The sequence below is a fragment of the Macrobrachium nipponense genome, chromosome 10 (genome assembly GCF_015104395.2).
Source record: "Macrobrachium nipponense isolate FS-2020 chromosome 10, ASM1510439v2, whole genome shotgun sequence".
Taxonomy (NCBI): domain Eukaryota; kingdom Metazoa; phylum Arthropoda; class Malacostraca; order Decapoda; family Palaemonidae; genus Macrobrachium; species Macrobrachium nipponense.
In genome coordinates this window covers 104,424,515-104,440,079 of record NC_087204.1, presented here as the reverse complement: position 1 = coordinate 104,440,079, position 15,565 = coordinate 104,424,515, and the positions used below count along the sequence as shown (strand labels likewise).

The 15,565-nt window shown below is 46.3% G+C and overlaps 1 protein-coding gene across 1 annotated transcript in view; it reads left to right on the top strand.

The window, feature by feature from the left end:
- Positions 1–4,713: 4,713 nt before the first annotated feature.
- Positions 4,714–15,565, top strand: part of LOC135223862 (DNA polymerase kappa-like) — a gene marked incomplete at its 5' end in the record, with an annotated part of 32,516 nt that continues 21,664 nt past the window's right edge. Inside the window, 4 exon segments of the mRNA XM_064262760.1 lie at positions 4,714–4,886; positions 5,646–5,812; positions 6,420–6,535; positions 14,245–14,537. Of these exon segments, the coding sequence (XP_064118830.1) occupies positions 4,714–4,886; positions 5,646–5,812; positions 6,420–6,535; positions 14,245–14,537 (749 nt within the window).

The following is a 15,565-nucleotide window of genomic DNA, read 5'->3' as shown; positions in this document are numbered from 1 at the left end:
AGCGGCTGGCGTTAACGAGTCTCCATATTCCTCCAATAGAAGGGACGAAAGAACTTTTGTAATTAAGAAGATCCTTCCTTCATTTCGTCCTCCGAGGCATCTTCTGGGTTCATAGGCTCGGAAGGAGAAGGCTCCCTTCTTTCTTCTGACTCTTCCCTTACTCTCTTTCGAATGTCAGGCTCTTCATACGAGGAATGCGCCTGGTGTACAGCAGGAGTATCTCGCCTGGTAGGAGTAACGTGTTTGGAATACTCCTGGCGCTTGGCAGGCGCAGAGCGCCTCGAATACTCCTGGCTTCTAGTAGGCGCATCTTGTTCAGAATACTCCTGGCGCCTGGGAGGAGTATTAAGTTCAGAATACTCCTGGCGCCTGGGAGGAGTATAAGCTTCGGAATACTCCTGGCGCCTGGGAGGAGTATTAAGTTCCGAATACTCCTGGCGCCTGGGAGGAGTATCGAGGCCCGACGACTCCTGGCGCCTGGTAGGAGTACGTCGCTCCAAATACTCCTGATCCTTAGAATGCGTCTGGTGTTTAGTAGGAGTATTGATTCCGGTAGGCGCTTTCCGTCTCACAAGCGCTCTACTCCTAACAGGATCTTCCTCTTCAGCTAACTCTTGGCGCTTGGTTGAAGATCTTGAATGTTGTACTGCATACTGTGGTTCTTTGCGCCTACTCGGAGCCTGGCTCCTGGTTGGCGCCATACTCTTGACAGGAGTAACTTCCTTTCTTACTTCTCTCCTGTCTAACGCATTGCTCCCCCCAGAGATGGCCGCTTGTGCGACAACTCCCCTGAAGGGTGCGTCGCGCCCGACAGGAGATCGGTATTTAGATCTTTTAATAGGAAGCCTATCATCCTTCTTACGAGTAGGCTCCTTATAAAGAGTTCCTACTAACGAGGCTAATTGCTCTTGCATATTCATTAATATTCTCCTGGTTGAGGAGTCTTTCGAATCAGGAGAGGGAGATCTGGAAGGCGCTCTAGGATCCCTTCCAGACCCAGAGTCTGAATGTATTCTCGCCTTCTTTATTACCGAAGGCCGTCCTTTCTTCAGAGAAGCGCTCGGGACTCGAATTGAGTTCATGCTCTTTCATACTCCTCTTCAGAGGACGGGGAAAAGTTCGACTCCTTCCATCCTCTTCTCGGTAGAAGGCGAACTAGACGACGAAAAGCACTCTCGAAGGACGCTTTTCCTATAGCGGTCCTTGGCAGTATTTGATATGATCGATTCTGCCGAAGGGACGCCTGATCGTTGGGGATTCTCCACAACCCCCGTACGGCTTTCGACTTTCCTTCTCCTCCGGGCCAGGGAGCTTGGAAGAGGTCTAGGCCTGGGAGCGTCGCAGAGACGACCAGACGCCCCCTCCACTACACTGGGGACACTAATATCACTAGCGAAACCACATTCACTTTCTTACCTTCCAATGCTGCCACTTTTTTCCTGCATTTTCTGAAGGGAAGCTCTGAGTTCCGCTATTTTCCGAAGCAGAACTAGAGGGATTAGCAATTTGTGAACGGGCTGAAACAGAATGGGCATGATATCAGAGGAAGAAGCTACAGAACTAGATAGTAAATCATGAGAAGCAGACATTCTGCGGGTTTTATAAGCCCCGCCTTCCTCTCTCTATCTTTCTCTAACTTCTTCAAGTAAGAAGTTAGATTCTTCCACTCTTGTGCACTCAATTTCTCACACTACGTTACACCGTATTCTCAATCGAGCATTCAACCATTCTACACCCACTACAAGTATGTGAGGATCTACCGAAGCTTCGGAATCCTCACCTTACAGCCCTCATTCACACACACTCTGAAACTAACACTAGAGTCAGACATATTCACGAATTCCAAAAACCAAGTCCAAAAAACAGTCCCACGATAGCGAATGCCAAACAACGATCCAAGTACGTCACCAAATATCAGCGAGAGATTGATCAAAAGCTTTGCGAAAAACGAATTCTAGTCAGGAGGAGTAACAACAATGTTGATACGCCGGCGACAGAGAGAAATCTGATTAGAAAACGGGAATAGTTCCTAGTCCTGCCACCCAGAGCAGGGCGGTAGATCACCTGACCTACCTGTAGCGAGTTGCCGCGAAATTTGAAATTCTGTCGGGAACGACGGAGTCCGATAGCTATGTATATATCTGACAGGTAAGTTGAATGTATGAAAAAGAATTCCAGTCAGGAGGAAGTAACAACAATGTTGATACTACCGGCGACAGAGAGAATCTGATTAGAAAACGGGAATAGTTCCTATCCTGCTACCCAGAGCAGGGCGGTAGATCACCTGACCTACCTGTAGCGAGTGCCGCGAAATTTGAATTTCTGTCGGGGACGACGGAGTCGATAGCTAGTATATATCTGACAGGTAAGTTGAATGTATGAAAACATATTTTACGAAGACCTCACGTGCTTATTTAGTTTGTATGGCGCTTTCATATATCACGTTATGTTGACGAAAATTCTGCCTTTTGAATGGTATGCTTAAAGATGTAATTGTATTCTTGTTTCACCCATTAAATATCAAGTGAATAAGGCTGACCCATGTGATGTTGATGGCTCCACTGCGGTGTTTCACCCGTGAGGTGGAGTTAGCTAGGCCTAAGCCTAGTAGTATCATAATCTAACCAGACTAACAGGCACTTTTATCTTAATCTAAACGTTTAAAGTATTACTGCATCCTTGGAGGGCTTACTGTATCAGAAATGTCAAAAATGCTTAGCCTATAGCTATTACTACCTAGCCTAGGTGGCCTAGAAAATTGCGCTTGGGTCGGGTGGTTTGGGGGGAGACGGAAGGCAATGGGAATGAAGCAGCCCAGGCCAGGTCAAGGCACAAATTTCATGGGAAGGGCTAATTTTTACCAATGTATAGTTTTTGGTACTATTTGAACACATAGGGTAAATGACCCAGTGGCAACATAGCAGCCACGTCTAACTGAACGCGGTCACCTTCCCGAAAAAGTACATAAATTTGCTGCCGTGAGCATCAGTCGAGAGTTGTGGCTCATCCAGGCAGCACACCGAGATCTCTACACTCCTCGTAAAGTCAATGTTTCCCTTTAAACTATGAAATGATGGCATAATTCAAGCATTTTTTTGGGAAGAGAGTTGGCCACTATATGTCATATACAGAAATGTTGGTGAAACATTAGGTCTATAGCTAGGTACCTGCTCTTCATTGTTAAATTGCTTGCTTAACTACACACAAATTCCTATAATTAACCCATGAGAAGCTAGTGGGGATGCCACTTTAGGATGACGGCAACAGGCTATCATGCATTAGCAATTTCAGTATTGGAACCAATATTTTCTTGCTCATTTTTTAACTTATAACCTACCCTACTGTCATACATGGTTGTAATCACCTTGTGTCGCAGATTAATAATGCAAGATTAAATATAAGAGAATTTTAAAAACATTTATTTGAAAAGAATATTAAAAAAAAAAAATTTAAAGAAAATATTTTTAACAAAAACCACTTTTTAGTTTTGGAATGCTTCACACAGTATTTTCTGGGACAGTTTTAAATTTTTTCATGACAATATTCCTCTTTAGTTATTCAAGAAACCCCTATAAAATTACAAAAAATATACTGTAGTTATTAATTGGTTGAATGGGTGTAGTACATGTGTGTGTATGTTAGCTGTCATATGCACACTAACTTTTAAACTAATATTACTATTGTCACTGTCATTATAATTATCCATATATTTCTATTTGATAAAAATGAATAAGCATCATCAGCAAAAGCCATTATTTTTAAAATTTACAAAATACATATACAAAGATTTGTAAAATCTTCGAAGGTTGCTTAACTTCAGGATCCAAAAGCCTCCCTGGTCCTGCCCCCTGGGCTGATAGAAGGTTCAAAATTTTGCTATTTTTATACCTATGAGTAAGAGTGAGTTTGAATGGCTGGTGAGACTGTTGACATCACTCAAACAGAGCTAAGGGGAGGGACTGAATTTGCTGTGATATTTAAAGATAAACAGTTCGATAATATCAACGTCATCTTGGTGCAGCATATAAAGCGTTGATACTATAGTCAATTCAGAGCTCTCCTGAGGGAAACTTTTGAAAGGAGAGGTTGGAACATACATCCTGCCTACGTGAACTCTCTTGAGAGGACCAAGAGAGAATTTCCAGCCCTGTGACTGGCTTATCAACAGCCAATCAGGAGCGTCGTAAGGGACTGGCCTAGACATCAGATGCATGGATGATGTGAATCTACTATAGCAACGCACCACATCCTTGCGGGTTAAGAGTGAAATGAAGGATGTATGAACCTAAAGTAAGCTAGGTAAAACATCTTACTTGTGCCTCCATCTAGCCTAACCTGATCTTAAGATTGAAGTTCTCTCTGGTACCCTATTTATTTTGTTAGACAGGTATATTTTAGTGCGTCAACCAAAACATTTGCAACAAAGATCATGTGGAGAACTTATCAAAATTGCATAAAAAATGAAAAAAAGGTACTAATGAATTAATGATAATGGTTCAGCTGGGAGAAAAGCCCAAAAGCCCTTTCCCTCTCTGAACCTATTGTTTTTTATTAAGTTGTAAGTAAAATTATATACTACCATACAGTTATTATAAAACAAAACTAATGAAATGTTTTGTACTTTTATTTATTGACAGATTTGATTTTATATTTTTCGAATGATGTTCGATTATTTATGTTTTTAATCTTGGTTATATCTTGTACACAGCATAGGATGTCTCACTCGGCAGAGCAGACCCCTGCTACTGAAGTGACAGCAGTTCCTACTGATCCATCAGACAAAATGGAGGAACCTGTGAAAAATCCAGTTGTCAAAACTGGACCCAGTGGTTGTACCACAGGGCCACAGATGATGGCACTCAACACTCATAAGGCAGGGATGGAAGGTATACAACCAGATTTCACTATTTATTATCATAGCTGGAGCTATACCCATGATTACTTTTAAGTAGGTGGGATATTGAATTTTGTGGCCAATGAAAATATTTTAAATGCATCTGTAATTGTAATTAGACAGTATGTACTGGTTTGTACAGAAACTTGAACCATTATTTTAGATATGTTTTAGTTACTGTTATTAATATAAGTCCTGCTTATTCATGGAAGGATAAATTCAAGAGGTTACCCCAGTTTTCACACTATTTTCCAAAGTGCTTTCTTTTCTGAAATAAGTAAAGTTTTTTTTTTTTTTTTTTTTTTTTTAACAACAAATGTTTTTTCAATTACCCATGACCACTGTTTTTCGTCTGTTAGTGGGTTGGTGCCATCAGTGCATCTTCTCTCAGCATATTGTAAGCATTACTACATAAAGTACTTTGCAGTGTCCCTTTGGCCACTAGCAGCAATCCCTTTCATTCTTTTTATTGTACCTCAGTTCATATTCTCTTTCTTCGGTCTTACTTTTTCTTTCTACCCTTTTTATAATAGTTGTTTTAAAATTTATTTTCAGCAGGTGAGTGTCCTCATAGATCCCAGTGCTTTGCCTTTGGCCTAAATTTTATTTTTCAATCCAACAATTATTTTCCTGACACTGGTTTTTCTTAAAAAAATCAGTCACTCGTTCAAGTTTTCAATCTGTTTTCATTTGTGAATTATTACTGTTAAAAAGCATTGTCAATTAAATATGTACTGCATTGTTTTTTCAGGCCTGGATGCTGAGAAAATCAATGAAATTATCCAAAAGGCATCAGAAGGCTCCAGATTTTATCAGCATAAGCAGAAATGTCAAGAAAGACTCAATGCCAAGATAGCTGAAATGATGAAAGCCAAGGATTCATTCTCCAAACAACAGATCAGTAAGGCGACAAAACAGGTAAGATTTCATGATAATCATTTTAAGAGTTGTATACAGTTTCCAGTCTTGATGTTTTTCATTTCATTTTATCTGCTGAAGGTCTTGAAGCCAAGTATTTCAGTATTAAAATAAACTACAGGTGCATTTTCATCTGAGCAGCTATCATGCAGGGGAAGAAATTTATGCCCAAGGCTAATCATGGAAGCTTTAAATTGTATGATACCAGTCCTTTAATATTTGAATCTGAGTATCTGCCTGTGTCATAAGCCATCATACTTATACTTCCACGACAACTATGTCAAGAATAGTCAAATAATTCCAGAGATTCGGGCATCAAACAGAAGTCACCAAGACATTGTCACTCAGTACTACTCAGTGATACACTTATAATATTTTGGTCACCGAGACATCGACCAAATATGGATCTCAGAGATAGCTGTGTTGTTAATCCCTCAGAGGGGTTCTATACCTACACCTTGTTGGGTTTGCTGGAATCTTCCTCCTTCAGAAAATATGGGTATTCTGTCAATACTTAGAACAAAAACCTAAAGCCATATGAGGCAGTGGTTTGTATGCAGACAAAACATAAAGCCAAAAGATAATGCTCAGATTTCATTGCGTACAGATGGACCAGTTGATAGATGAACTAGAACTGGAGCGTGACTTAACCCAAACAATTGTTCATGTGGATATGGACATGTTTTATGCTGCCGTGGAAATGAGAGATGATCCATCATTGAGGTAGGAATTTTTTTTATTTGTAATTTTTTTCTTATCATGATGGAGTAAAAGTTGTTTAATATAAGTAGAGGGTTTTGATAAGCTTATTAATAAGGTAATTTTGTTTCTTTTGTGGTGTGGTGGAATAAAAGTGGCTTATCATAGGCAAAGTATTTTAATTGCTTATCATAAGCAAGTATTTTATGAAGCGTTTATTACAATTTTTAAATTGTAGACATGACATTATGCACAACAAGATGTGAGGCAAGGTAGAGTTGTGCTTTTGAAGAAAAAAAAAAAATTCTCTAGTCTGATGTCTGGACAAGACTGGTAAAATTGAGTTGGATTAGAAATGATAGTTGTTCCGACACGGCATACAAACCTTCGGTCCTTTTACAATAGGAAGGTACTAGCGGCAGCTGGATAGGTCGTAAGCTTTCGAACAAGGGGTTCGGTAGTTAACTGCTTGTCCGACAGGCGCGCGCGCGCGACTGGGAGGTAAACAAACCACTTTTGCTTTCGGCCTGCTGGCGTGTGGACGTGTATCATCGCTCTCTGCCCGCTTCATCGTCGTTGCTTTCGCATGATTGTGTTTTTCTTTTTCTATTTATCTAGTGAAAACTGAATTGTAAGTACAATCATTTCATGAATTCAATTGTGAATTAAAGGATCTTGGTTTTCACCACGCCCTCCGATTACCCGAGTGGCCGGGACTGAAGGGCGTAAGTGCGGGAATTCATTTTCCCAGAATGATCCTCGTATTGTGTATTGCTCGGTGCCGAGGGCGGGAGCGCTCGCTCCGAGCGTAGATGGGTTGGAAATGTGTAGATGAAAATCGTAAGTAAGTGCTCTTTTCATTTATATTTTTTTGACCTGTATGCCCGTTGCCGAACGAATGCGCTCGGCACGGAAACTTATTCAGTATGGAAGTGGAATCGCAAGTACAGTATTCTTTTTCATTTTCATATATTATTTTGATTGTAGCAATACTCATTTTGGATCAGTGTCCGAGCTTACCCGGAAATTGATCCTTCCCCCTTTTTTATTTTTGAATGAAGTGAAATCGCAAGTGCAGTTCTTTTTCATTTTCATTTTTTATTGAGATTGCATTGTTTACTGGGATCAATGTTTCCGCTATTTCCGAGAATTGATCCTCCCCTTTTTATTTGTATGAAGTGAAATCGCAAGCGCAGTAGTCTTTTCATTTTCATATATTTTTTTTGATTGCATCAATTCATTATGGATCAAGGTTTCCAGAAACCTTGATCCATAAAGGTAAGGAATGGATCCTTTCACCCTTGCGCTCGGTACCGAGGGCGCAAATGCGCTCGATCCGAGCCCTTATTCATTGTGAAGTGAATCGTAATGCAAGATGCATTTTCATTTTATTCCTTATTATTGATTGCATCAATATTTATTTGGTTCAAGTTCCGCTCAGTCAGGGAATTGATCCTTATGCCCTTGCATTCGGGCCGATGGCACGATTGCTCTCGGGCTCTTATATTGTTGTTGGGTACATGGGTACTGTGCGGGGGTGGGGAACGAGACCCCCCCCGCTCAGTTCCCACAGATGGCTCTTCCCCTTGGGGGGGGGGGGGGGTTATCGGCGTTCTTCTCCTCGCCCGATCCGTCGAGCGCGGGGGAGGGCGCTCGGTGCCCGATGTACAACTGTATTAGGGGTCTTCCACTCGTTCGGGAGGGATCAAACCCCCGCACGAGGGGATTTCCCCCCCATTAATCGCTACTACTATTATTTCCGCAGGTGCTACTGCCACGAGAGTGGACGTTGGTGAGGTATGGGCGTCCTTCCAATTGCAGAGCGTGCTGGTGTCCAGGGGCTGCGGTTCGATGTCTGGGCCTACTGCGGTCACCCATGGAGTGGTGACCACGCAACCAGGTGACGACGTCCCTCCTCACCTGGTGTACTCGCCTCACGTGGTAACAGTCTTGCCTACAGCCGCTGTGAAGTGCCGTTCGCCGTACCGAGAGGGGGGCGTGCCGCCGCCGCTCGTGGTTGCCGCGCTGCAGCGACCACACTTCCGCTGCCCTAGAACTCGCCCCTGGACCTGCCGCCGGTACCAGGATGTTGCTGGCTGCTGCTCCACTTCCTGTGTTTCCGGTGCTGCCTGCCGTACCTGCCGATTCTGGGCCCTGCCGTTACTGCGCTGGCTGTTCCTGCCGTTGCTGCGCTGGCTGTCCCTAACGATGATGTGCTGGCCGTGCCTGCTGTTCCTGAGATGCCCATACCTGCTGATGTCGTCCCTGTTCGTGGTGGTACTACCCCAGACTTTGGTCTGTCTGTACAGTGCGCGTCCGGGCCCTGTGGCTTCGGCTACAGCAGCCCCGGCTCCGACCCTGGATAGCAGATCTTACGTCTGTCCTGAGGAAGCTGACGAAGAAGAGGAGGAAGGTGTCGTGGTCGTCGTCTTCATCTTCTTCATCGTCGTCGGCCGCCGCCGCTTCCCCTTCGACTTCTAAGGCTTTACAGCCGAGGAAGAAGAAGGTCGCCTCCTCCCTCCTAAGAAGCTTCCTCGGGAGCTTCTCGGGACCCGTCTCACCTCGGTGGGACGGGAGGGTTCCTTCCGCTGGTCCTCCTGCTCCTTCGGGAGCGGGGCCCGTCTCTTCTTCCGCAAGGAAGAAGACTACTGGGGACCAGAGGGTACCGGCGAACACCGGTACTTCCTCCGCCTGGTGTCAGTGGTTCTGCCACTGCATCAGGGTCGTCTCGGTCCTCCCGGTCGCGGGAGGTACCGAGTGTACGGTCGCCTACCAGCGACCGTGCAGCCAGGAACCAGACCTCTGAGTCCGCTCAGCGTCAGGTTCACGGCACGGGGCGGAAGACTAGTGACAGCCGCTCATGCGACTCTCACCAGACCAGCTCTCACTCTCGCGGTGAACAGCTGGCTACCCTGGGACGTGACGGTCCACGACCGACACGGGCTGAGGCTGGGAAGAGGTCCTCCCGTTCGCCGGTGCCAGCCACGGCTGGAACCACGACGTGACGTGCCGTGAGGGACAAGCACCGGTCTCACTGCGACAGTGGAGCCTGCAGGTCGCCTGACCGTCGCTCTCACAGAGAGCGATCGGGTACGGCAACCAGCACCAGCTCTTCTGACACTCGAGATCAGTGCCGCTGTGCTCAGTCCAGCCGTTCTCCACAGCGAGACGGTTTCGACCAGGCCTGCAGCTCGATCGTCACCGCGGGTTGACGATCGCCTGCAGCCCTCCAAGCCTGCTGGTCCTGCCAGCGAGCGACGAGGGAGCGTCAGGTCTGCCTCTCCCGTACCTTCAACCTCCTCGGGTGACACCGGGAGGAGCGAGGTATTGAGGAGTGATCGTGAGGGGTGCGCCCCTCATGATCCCACCACGAACGCCCTACGTGCCAGGCACGGTTTCTTGGACCGGCCAGGACGTATGCGCAAGTGGATGGGGAAAAGACCGAGAGGGCTGTCGCTGTTCCCCCTTCTTAGGAGGAAGGTTCTCGGAATATGCTCTTGTTCGAAGGGCTTAACGGTCCCACTCTGCAAGATGCTGTGACTTCCGAGATCCAGAGGAACTTTGCCGAGGTTACGGCGCTGATTCGTCAGCACAATGACCTCGGGGAAGGATCGCCGCTCCCACCAGCAGAGCCACGTCTCGGCTCGAGTCGTTTTGGGGCCCGAGAGGGAATCCAAATCGACGGTGGGTCTGCCGCGATCGGAGCTTGCCGACTGGGTTGAGCCAGGTAGTCTCTCGTCTCCGGACAAGGAGGCTCTCTCGGTTCTGGACGGTCGAACAAGCTCCTTCACCTCCTCTACTGCGACAGAGGCGTTTCTACGTGTCTTCGGACATCGTATTTATATATCCCTTCGGTCCTCCTGAGGTTTCGACCTCGACGAGGACTGGAATGAGTCGGAGCGGTATCGGCTCTCTCCTGTCAGGTGTCGATCAGCCCCACCCAGACGACGTTCACAGGCAGACCCTTACCTACAGCGAGAGTTCGTAACCCTCCTCGGGAAAACGTTTTCTCCTGACGATACGTTTTCCCAGACTCTGAGAGGCCATCGCCGCAAGGCGATGGCTGCTCCTACTTTTCTCCAACTGCTAGTTCCACTGGGAAGGCGAGCGAGTATCCAATTCCTCCCCCATTCCCTCTCTCCTTACGGGACCCGGTCCAACAGCAGGCGTACGTTCCAGGGGCATCGAAGGACGTAGCATGGAGACAGGAGATCAAGACCATGCTGAGCAAGAGAACTGTAGAAATCGGTACGGATCAGTCACCGGGCTTTACAGCCGACTCTTCCTGCCGGAAAAGTCTACAACAGGCTGGCGCCCAGTGATAGATCTCTCTTCCCCGAACCGGTTGGTTCGCACGGTTCACGATGGAGACGGCACGCTCAGTGCTCGACTCTATCAGGGAGAACGATTTCATGCTTTCAGTGGACTTGAAGGATGCGGATCTACAAATACCCATTCATCAGTCCTCCAGAAAGTACCTCCGCTTCAATCCCGACGCGGACGGTATGTACCAGTTCAGGCCACGTTGCTTCGGTCTCTCAACCGCGCCCCACAGGTGTTCACGCGAGTGTTCACTCTGGTGTCTGCTTGTGCCCATTCGCACGGGTTGGATAACGTCTGATGAGGAGATCTCGACGATTGGTTAGTCCTGGCGAGCTCCCGCTCGCAGTTGCTACAGGACAGGGATCGACGGCTCGAGTTCTGTCGCGATCTGGGGATCGTTCTGAACTTCGAAAAGTCCGATCTCGAGCACAAGCAGAGGATGAAGTACCTGGGTATGCTGATCGACACGGTAGCAGATTCAGGGAGGCAGCCCAACCAGTTCCTGTCTCGGCAGGAACAGGTAGCTCAGCAATGGCAAGTCGTGATCGGACACCTGTCGTCACTCGGGAAGCCAGTCCCTAACGGGCGTCTTCACCTGCGGTCTCTTCAGGGAGACCAAAGGAGAGTTGGTCACAGGCGACGGATCCCCCAAGCCTTCCATGGTCACTGACACAGGAGGTGAGGCAGGACCTAGCCAGGTGACTGGACGACAGGAACCCCTTAAGAGGAGTGCCTCCGGGCACTCTCCCCCCGGACATGCAGCTGCTCTCAGACGCATCGGCCGAGGGATGGGGTGCACACCTGGAAGAGTTGCGGACTTCAGGAGTGTGGTACGAGAACGACAAGCACCTTCACATCAATGTACTGGAACTAAAGGCAGCGTTCCTTGCTCTCCAAGAGTTCCAGGACCGCTTGATGGGACACTCAGTGGTGTTGATGTACGACAACACCACGGTGGTGGCTTACGTCAACAACACGGGGGGGCCTAGTGGTCTCTCCCGTTGTAATTCAGTTGACTCGGCAGGTGACGAGTGGGCCGAGGCACACTCAATAGAGCTGTCGGCACGCTACATTCCAGGAAGGAATGTAGTAGCAGACACGCTCAGCCGTCGGGATCATGGTGATAAGGACCGAATGGTCTCTACACCAGGACGTGCGGAAAGGCTCTTCGACCTGTGGGGGGCGACCAGTCGAGGATCTGTTCGCCATCGGCACATCAGGAAGCTCCAGGTGTTCTTCTCGTCCGTGCCGGATCCATGGGCAGCTGCAGAGGACGCTCTTCACACCCGTGGGACAACCTCTTCGCCTATGCCTTTCCCCCGTTCAGCCTGATTCGCAAGGTGATCAGTCGAGCACTGGTCATCCCGAATCTCAGGTGATCCTGATGGCTTCCAAATGGCCACAGGCCATTTGGTATCCGGACCTGCTGGCTCTTCTCGCAAGAGAACCGAGAGAGATTCCCCATTGGCACAACCTTCTCGGCCAGCACACGTCGAGCGGTACCACCGAGCAGTCCAGTCCCTACGTCTTCACGGCTGGCTGTTATCCACCTTCTCTTGCGTACGAGAAGCTTTTTTCGTGCGCAGCAACAAAGAGTATGGCTGGAAACGTCCGTCATCCCTCTGGCAGCTTTGTTACCAGGGGAAGTGTCGGCCGTTCTTCGGTGGTTGGTGTGGAGACGGGGCCTATCTCTTCTCAGAGCCAATCTTCAGCAGGTAGCGGATTTCCTCGTTTTTTCTTCGCCGAGGAAGTCCCTCTAAGTTCCCACAGTCAGGATACAGAGCCGCCTCGTCGCTCCTCCCGAAACTGACGGGATTGGACATCTCGAACTCGTTCGAGATCTCCTTGCTTAGGAGCAGCTTCCAAAGGTCTTGCCAACCCAGGGAACTCAAATGACCCTCGTCTTGCTGACCTGGCATCGGCGAAGAGAGTACGGGAGCGTCATGCAGATAATGATGTGGATGAGATGCTGCTTTGTCCTGGGAGGACGCTACGGCGCTATCTGAAGAGAACTCGACACCTCTGGCCTGAGTGTCGACGCCTCTCCGTTAGCAAAGGGGTCAACAAGAAAGAAGTATCAAGAACACTCTTTCGTCCTGGCTGCGTGAGGTCTTCAGAGGGCGTAGGAGGCTGATGGTAGTGACGACATCCATACGTCCCGTCCGAGAACTCACGAAGTCGAGAAGAATTGTTGGCCCCTCGTTGGCGTTTCGTAAGAACTTCTCCGTGGCGCAGGTATGGAAGGCAACTTCCTTATACCTCTTGGATATTGCCCATAGGTCCTTGGATCGGTTTCCTTAGGACCCTGGGTGGCTGCTCACACGTCGTCTAGCTAACCCAGACCCTAGCAGGCTGAACACATCGAGTCCTGGTGTGACTGTATGAATAGATAGTGATGAGAAAGTGACTGGCTTCTCTTTCTATCTTTTTCTTCCCCTCTACCTGGTGGGTAGAGGGATACGGTCATCACCCTGCTGGATAAGGACGAGATGCCGGGTAGCTATATGACAGAGCACCATCCTATCCCTTTCACGAGGGATGGGAGCAGAATATCCACCACTTCCTTCTACAAGGGGGGGAAGTGGATGCCTACAAGAGTCAAAACCATTGACTTTAACTTTGCTCCTGTACAGGAACAAGTTCTTACATTGCTGGTACGAAGAGATACGCTTGCCTCTCTCTTAGTACTCGGTCCAGAGGTCTGACCATTGATCCTGCGGTGCACACCCCGATCAATCGGACAGAGGCTTGGATCCCTCCCTCGCTCTTACGACCAGGGAGGCTTCCAAGGTTGGGCGAACACCATTCTGTTCACAAAAGACTCAGATTCCACCCACCAAGAAGTGAGTCTTCCTATTGTAAAAGGACCGAAGGTTTGTATGCCGTGTCGGAACAAATGACAATTTGTCTAAAATCTGCATTTTTTCCTAACTATACAAACCTGAGGTCCTTTTACACATAGCCCCACTCATGCCACCCCTCACTCTGCAGTTTTTGCTTGGGCCAAAAGCAAAAAAGTGATTTGTTTACCTCCCAGTCGCGCGCGCGCAGCCTGTCGGACAAGCAGTTAACTACGAACCGACCCCCTTGTTCGAAAGCTTACGACCTATCCAGCTCCGCTAGTACCTTCCTATTGTAAAAGGACCTCAGGTTTGTATAGTTAGGAAAAATGCAATTTTAGACAAATTGTCATATTATTGAATTCATTTCATTATTTTGGTTAAAATCAGTTATAATACTGTACTGTATATTCTGCCTGAAAATAACTAGAAAACCTACTTCCTTTACATAATTTTTCACAAATTTTGTTAAAGGAATAGTCTTTTAATTTGAGTATACTGTACACCAATGAATGTAAGCAACATTGTAGAAATAACACTCAAGTACTCATACTGTAAATGTATTTGCAGGGATAAACCTATGGCTGTTGGGGGCACCGGTATGCTGTCGACCAGCAATTACGCAGCTCGTAAATTTGGCGTGAGAGCAGCAATGCCCGGCTTTATTGGTAAAAAGCTTTGCCCAGAGCTTATCATTGTACCACCAAACTTCACAAAGTACAAAAAAAGCAGTAAAGAAGTTCAGGAAGTTTTTGCTGAGTATGATCCAAACTTCAGTCCAATGTCGTTAGATGAGGCCTACCTAAACATTACAGAGTACATGAAGAAGAATGCCCACCTTTATGTTGAAGATGCTCAAGATGGTAGGTATTTTTTTTGAGTTACGTGTAGTGATTGTCCCATCCTTGTCCCATTCTCTTTTTTATTGTAGTAGGTTTTGTTTCTATTATTATTATTATTATTTTTTTTAATGTTTGTTTGTGCACCTTTCACCTTCTTTGGAAACAGTTTTATTATGCAAGTCAATTTAATTTAGTGAATTTGATTTACAAACAAAGCATTTTCAGTTTGTAATTTTGTCTGGGATCCCAAAAGGGACTCCCCATCTCATGTCCAGCAACATTTTAGCTTGGTTATACTTCAATAAATTTGTTTTAGCAATAAGGTAATATAAAAACCTGTAGAAGGTAACTAGACAAATGTTTAGTTTATCAAAGGGAAATTACAAGATCAAGTCCTTTTCATGATAATTTCTGTACTCTTTATTCTCTCACTTTCTTTGTGCAGGTAGTACTACAATATTTTACTGTGAGGAAAGTTCTTTATAGCATACAATTTTAACTTATTATCAGTGTTCATACCGTCTTGTTGTTTTAGCCTTAATTTATGCCGAATTATTTGTTCAACCTTGCCTTCATTCATTACTTTCCTTATCTTGATCATTTTATTTTTTGTTAATCAACCTTGGTTTGTAAGTAAAGAAGGCTAAACAGAACAACGTATCCAGTGCTTCAAAAATTCCGAGTCTTTGATCTCTGAACCTTTCAAAATTTTACTGTAATGGTTGTATGGTCACCACAAATGTATAACGTAACTGTGGAATCAGCGGCTGCTCAGAAGCCACAAATAAAGGGACAAATACAGCAGAAAAAGCATCAGTTTTCAGTAAGTTCGGTTTGTACGAAAAATTCTGCTCTCAAAGAGTGTAAGAGGATGATGAAGTTGAGTGTGTAAGATGATGATGAAGACTGAATGTGGTAGTGAAAGTGGATAACTAAGAAAGGTCTTAACCCAGAACTTGATCTCAAGTTCTAGGTTTACGTGTATACAAAACAGCCATGATAGGGTCAACCTCTTTTCTTGTATCCTGTACTGATTTCCATATTTGCAC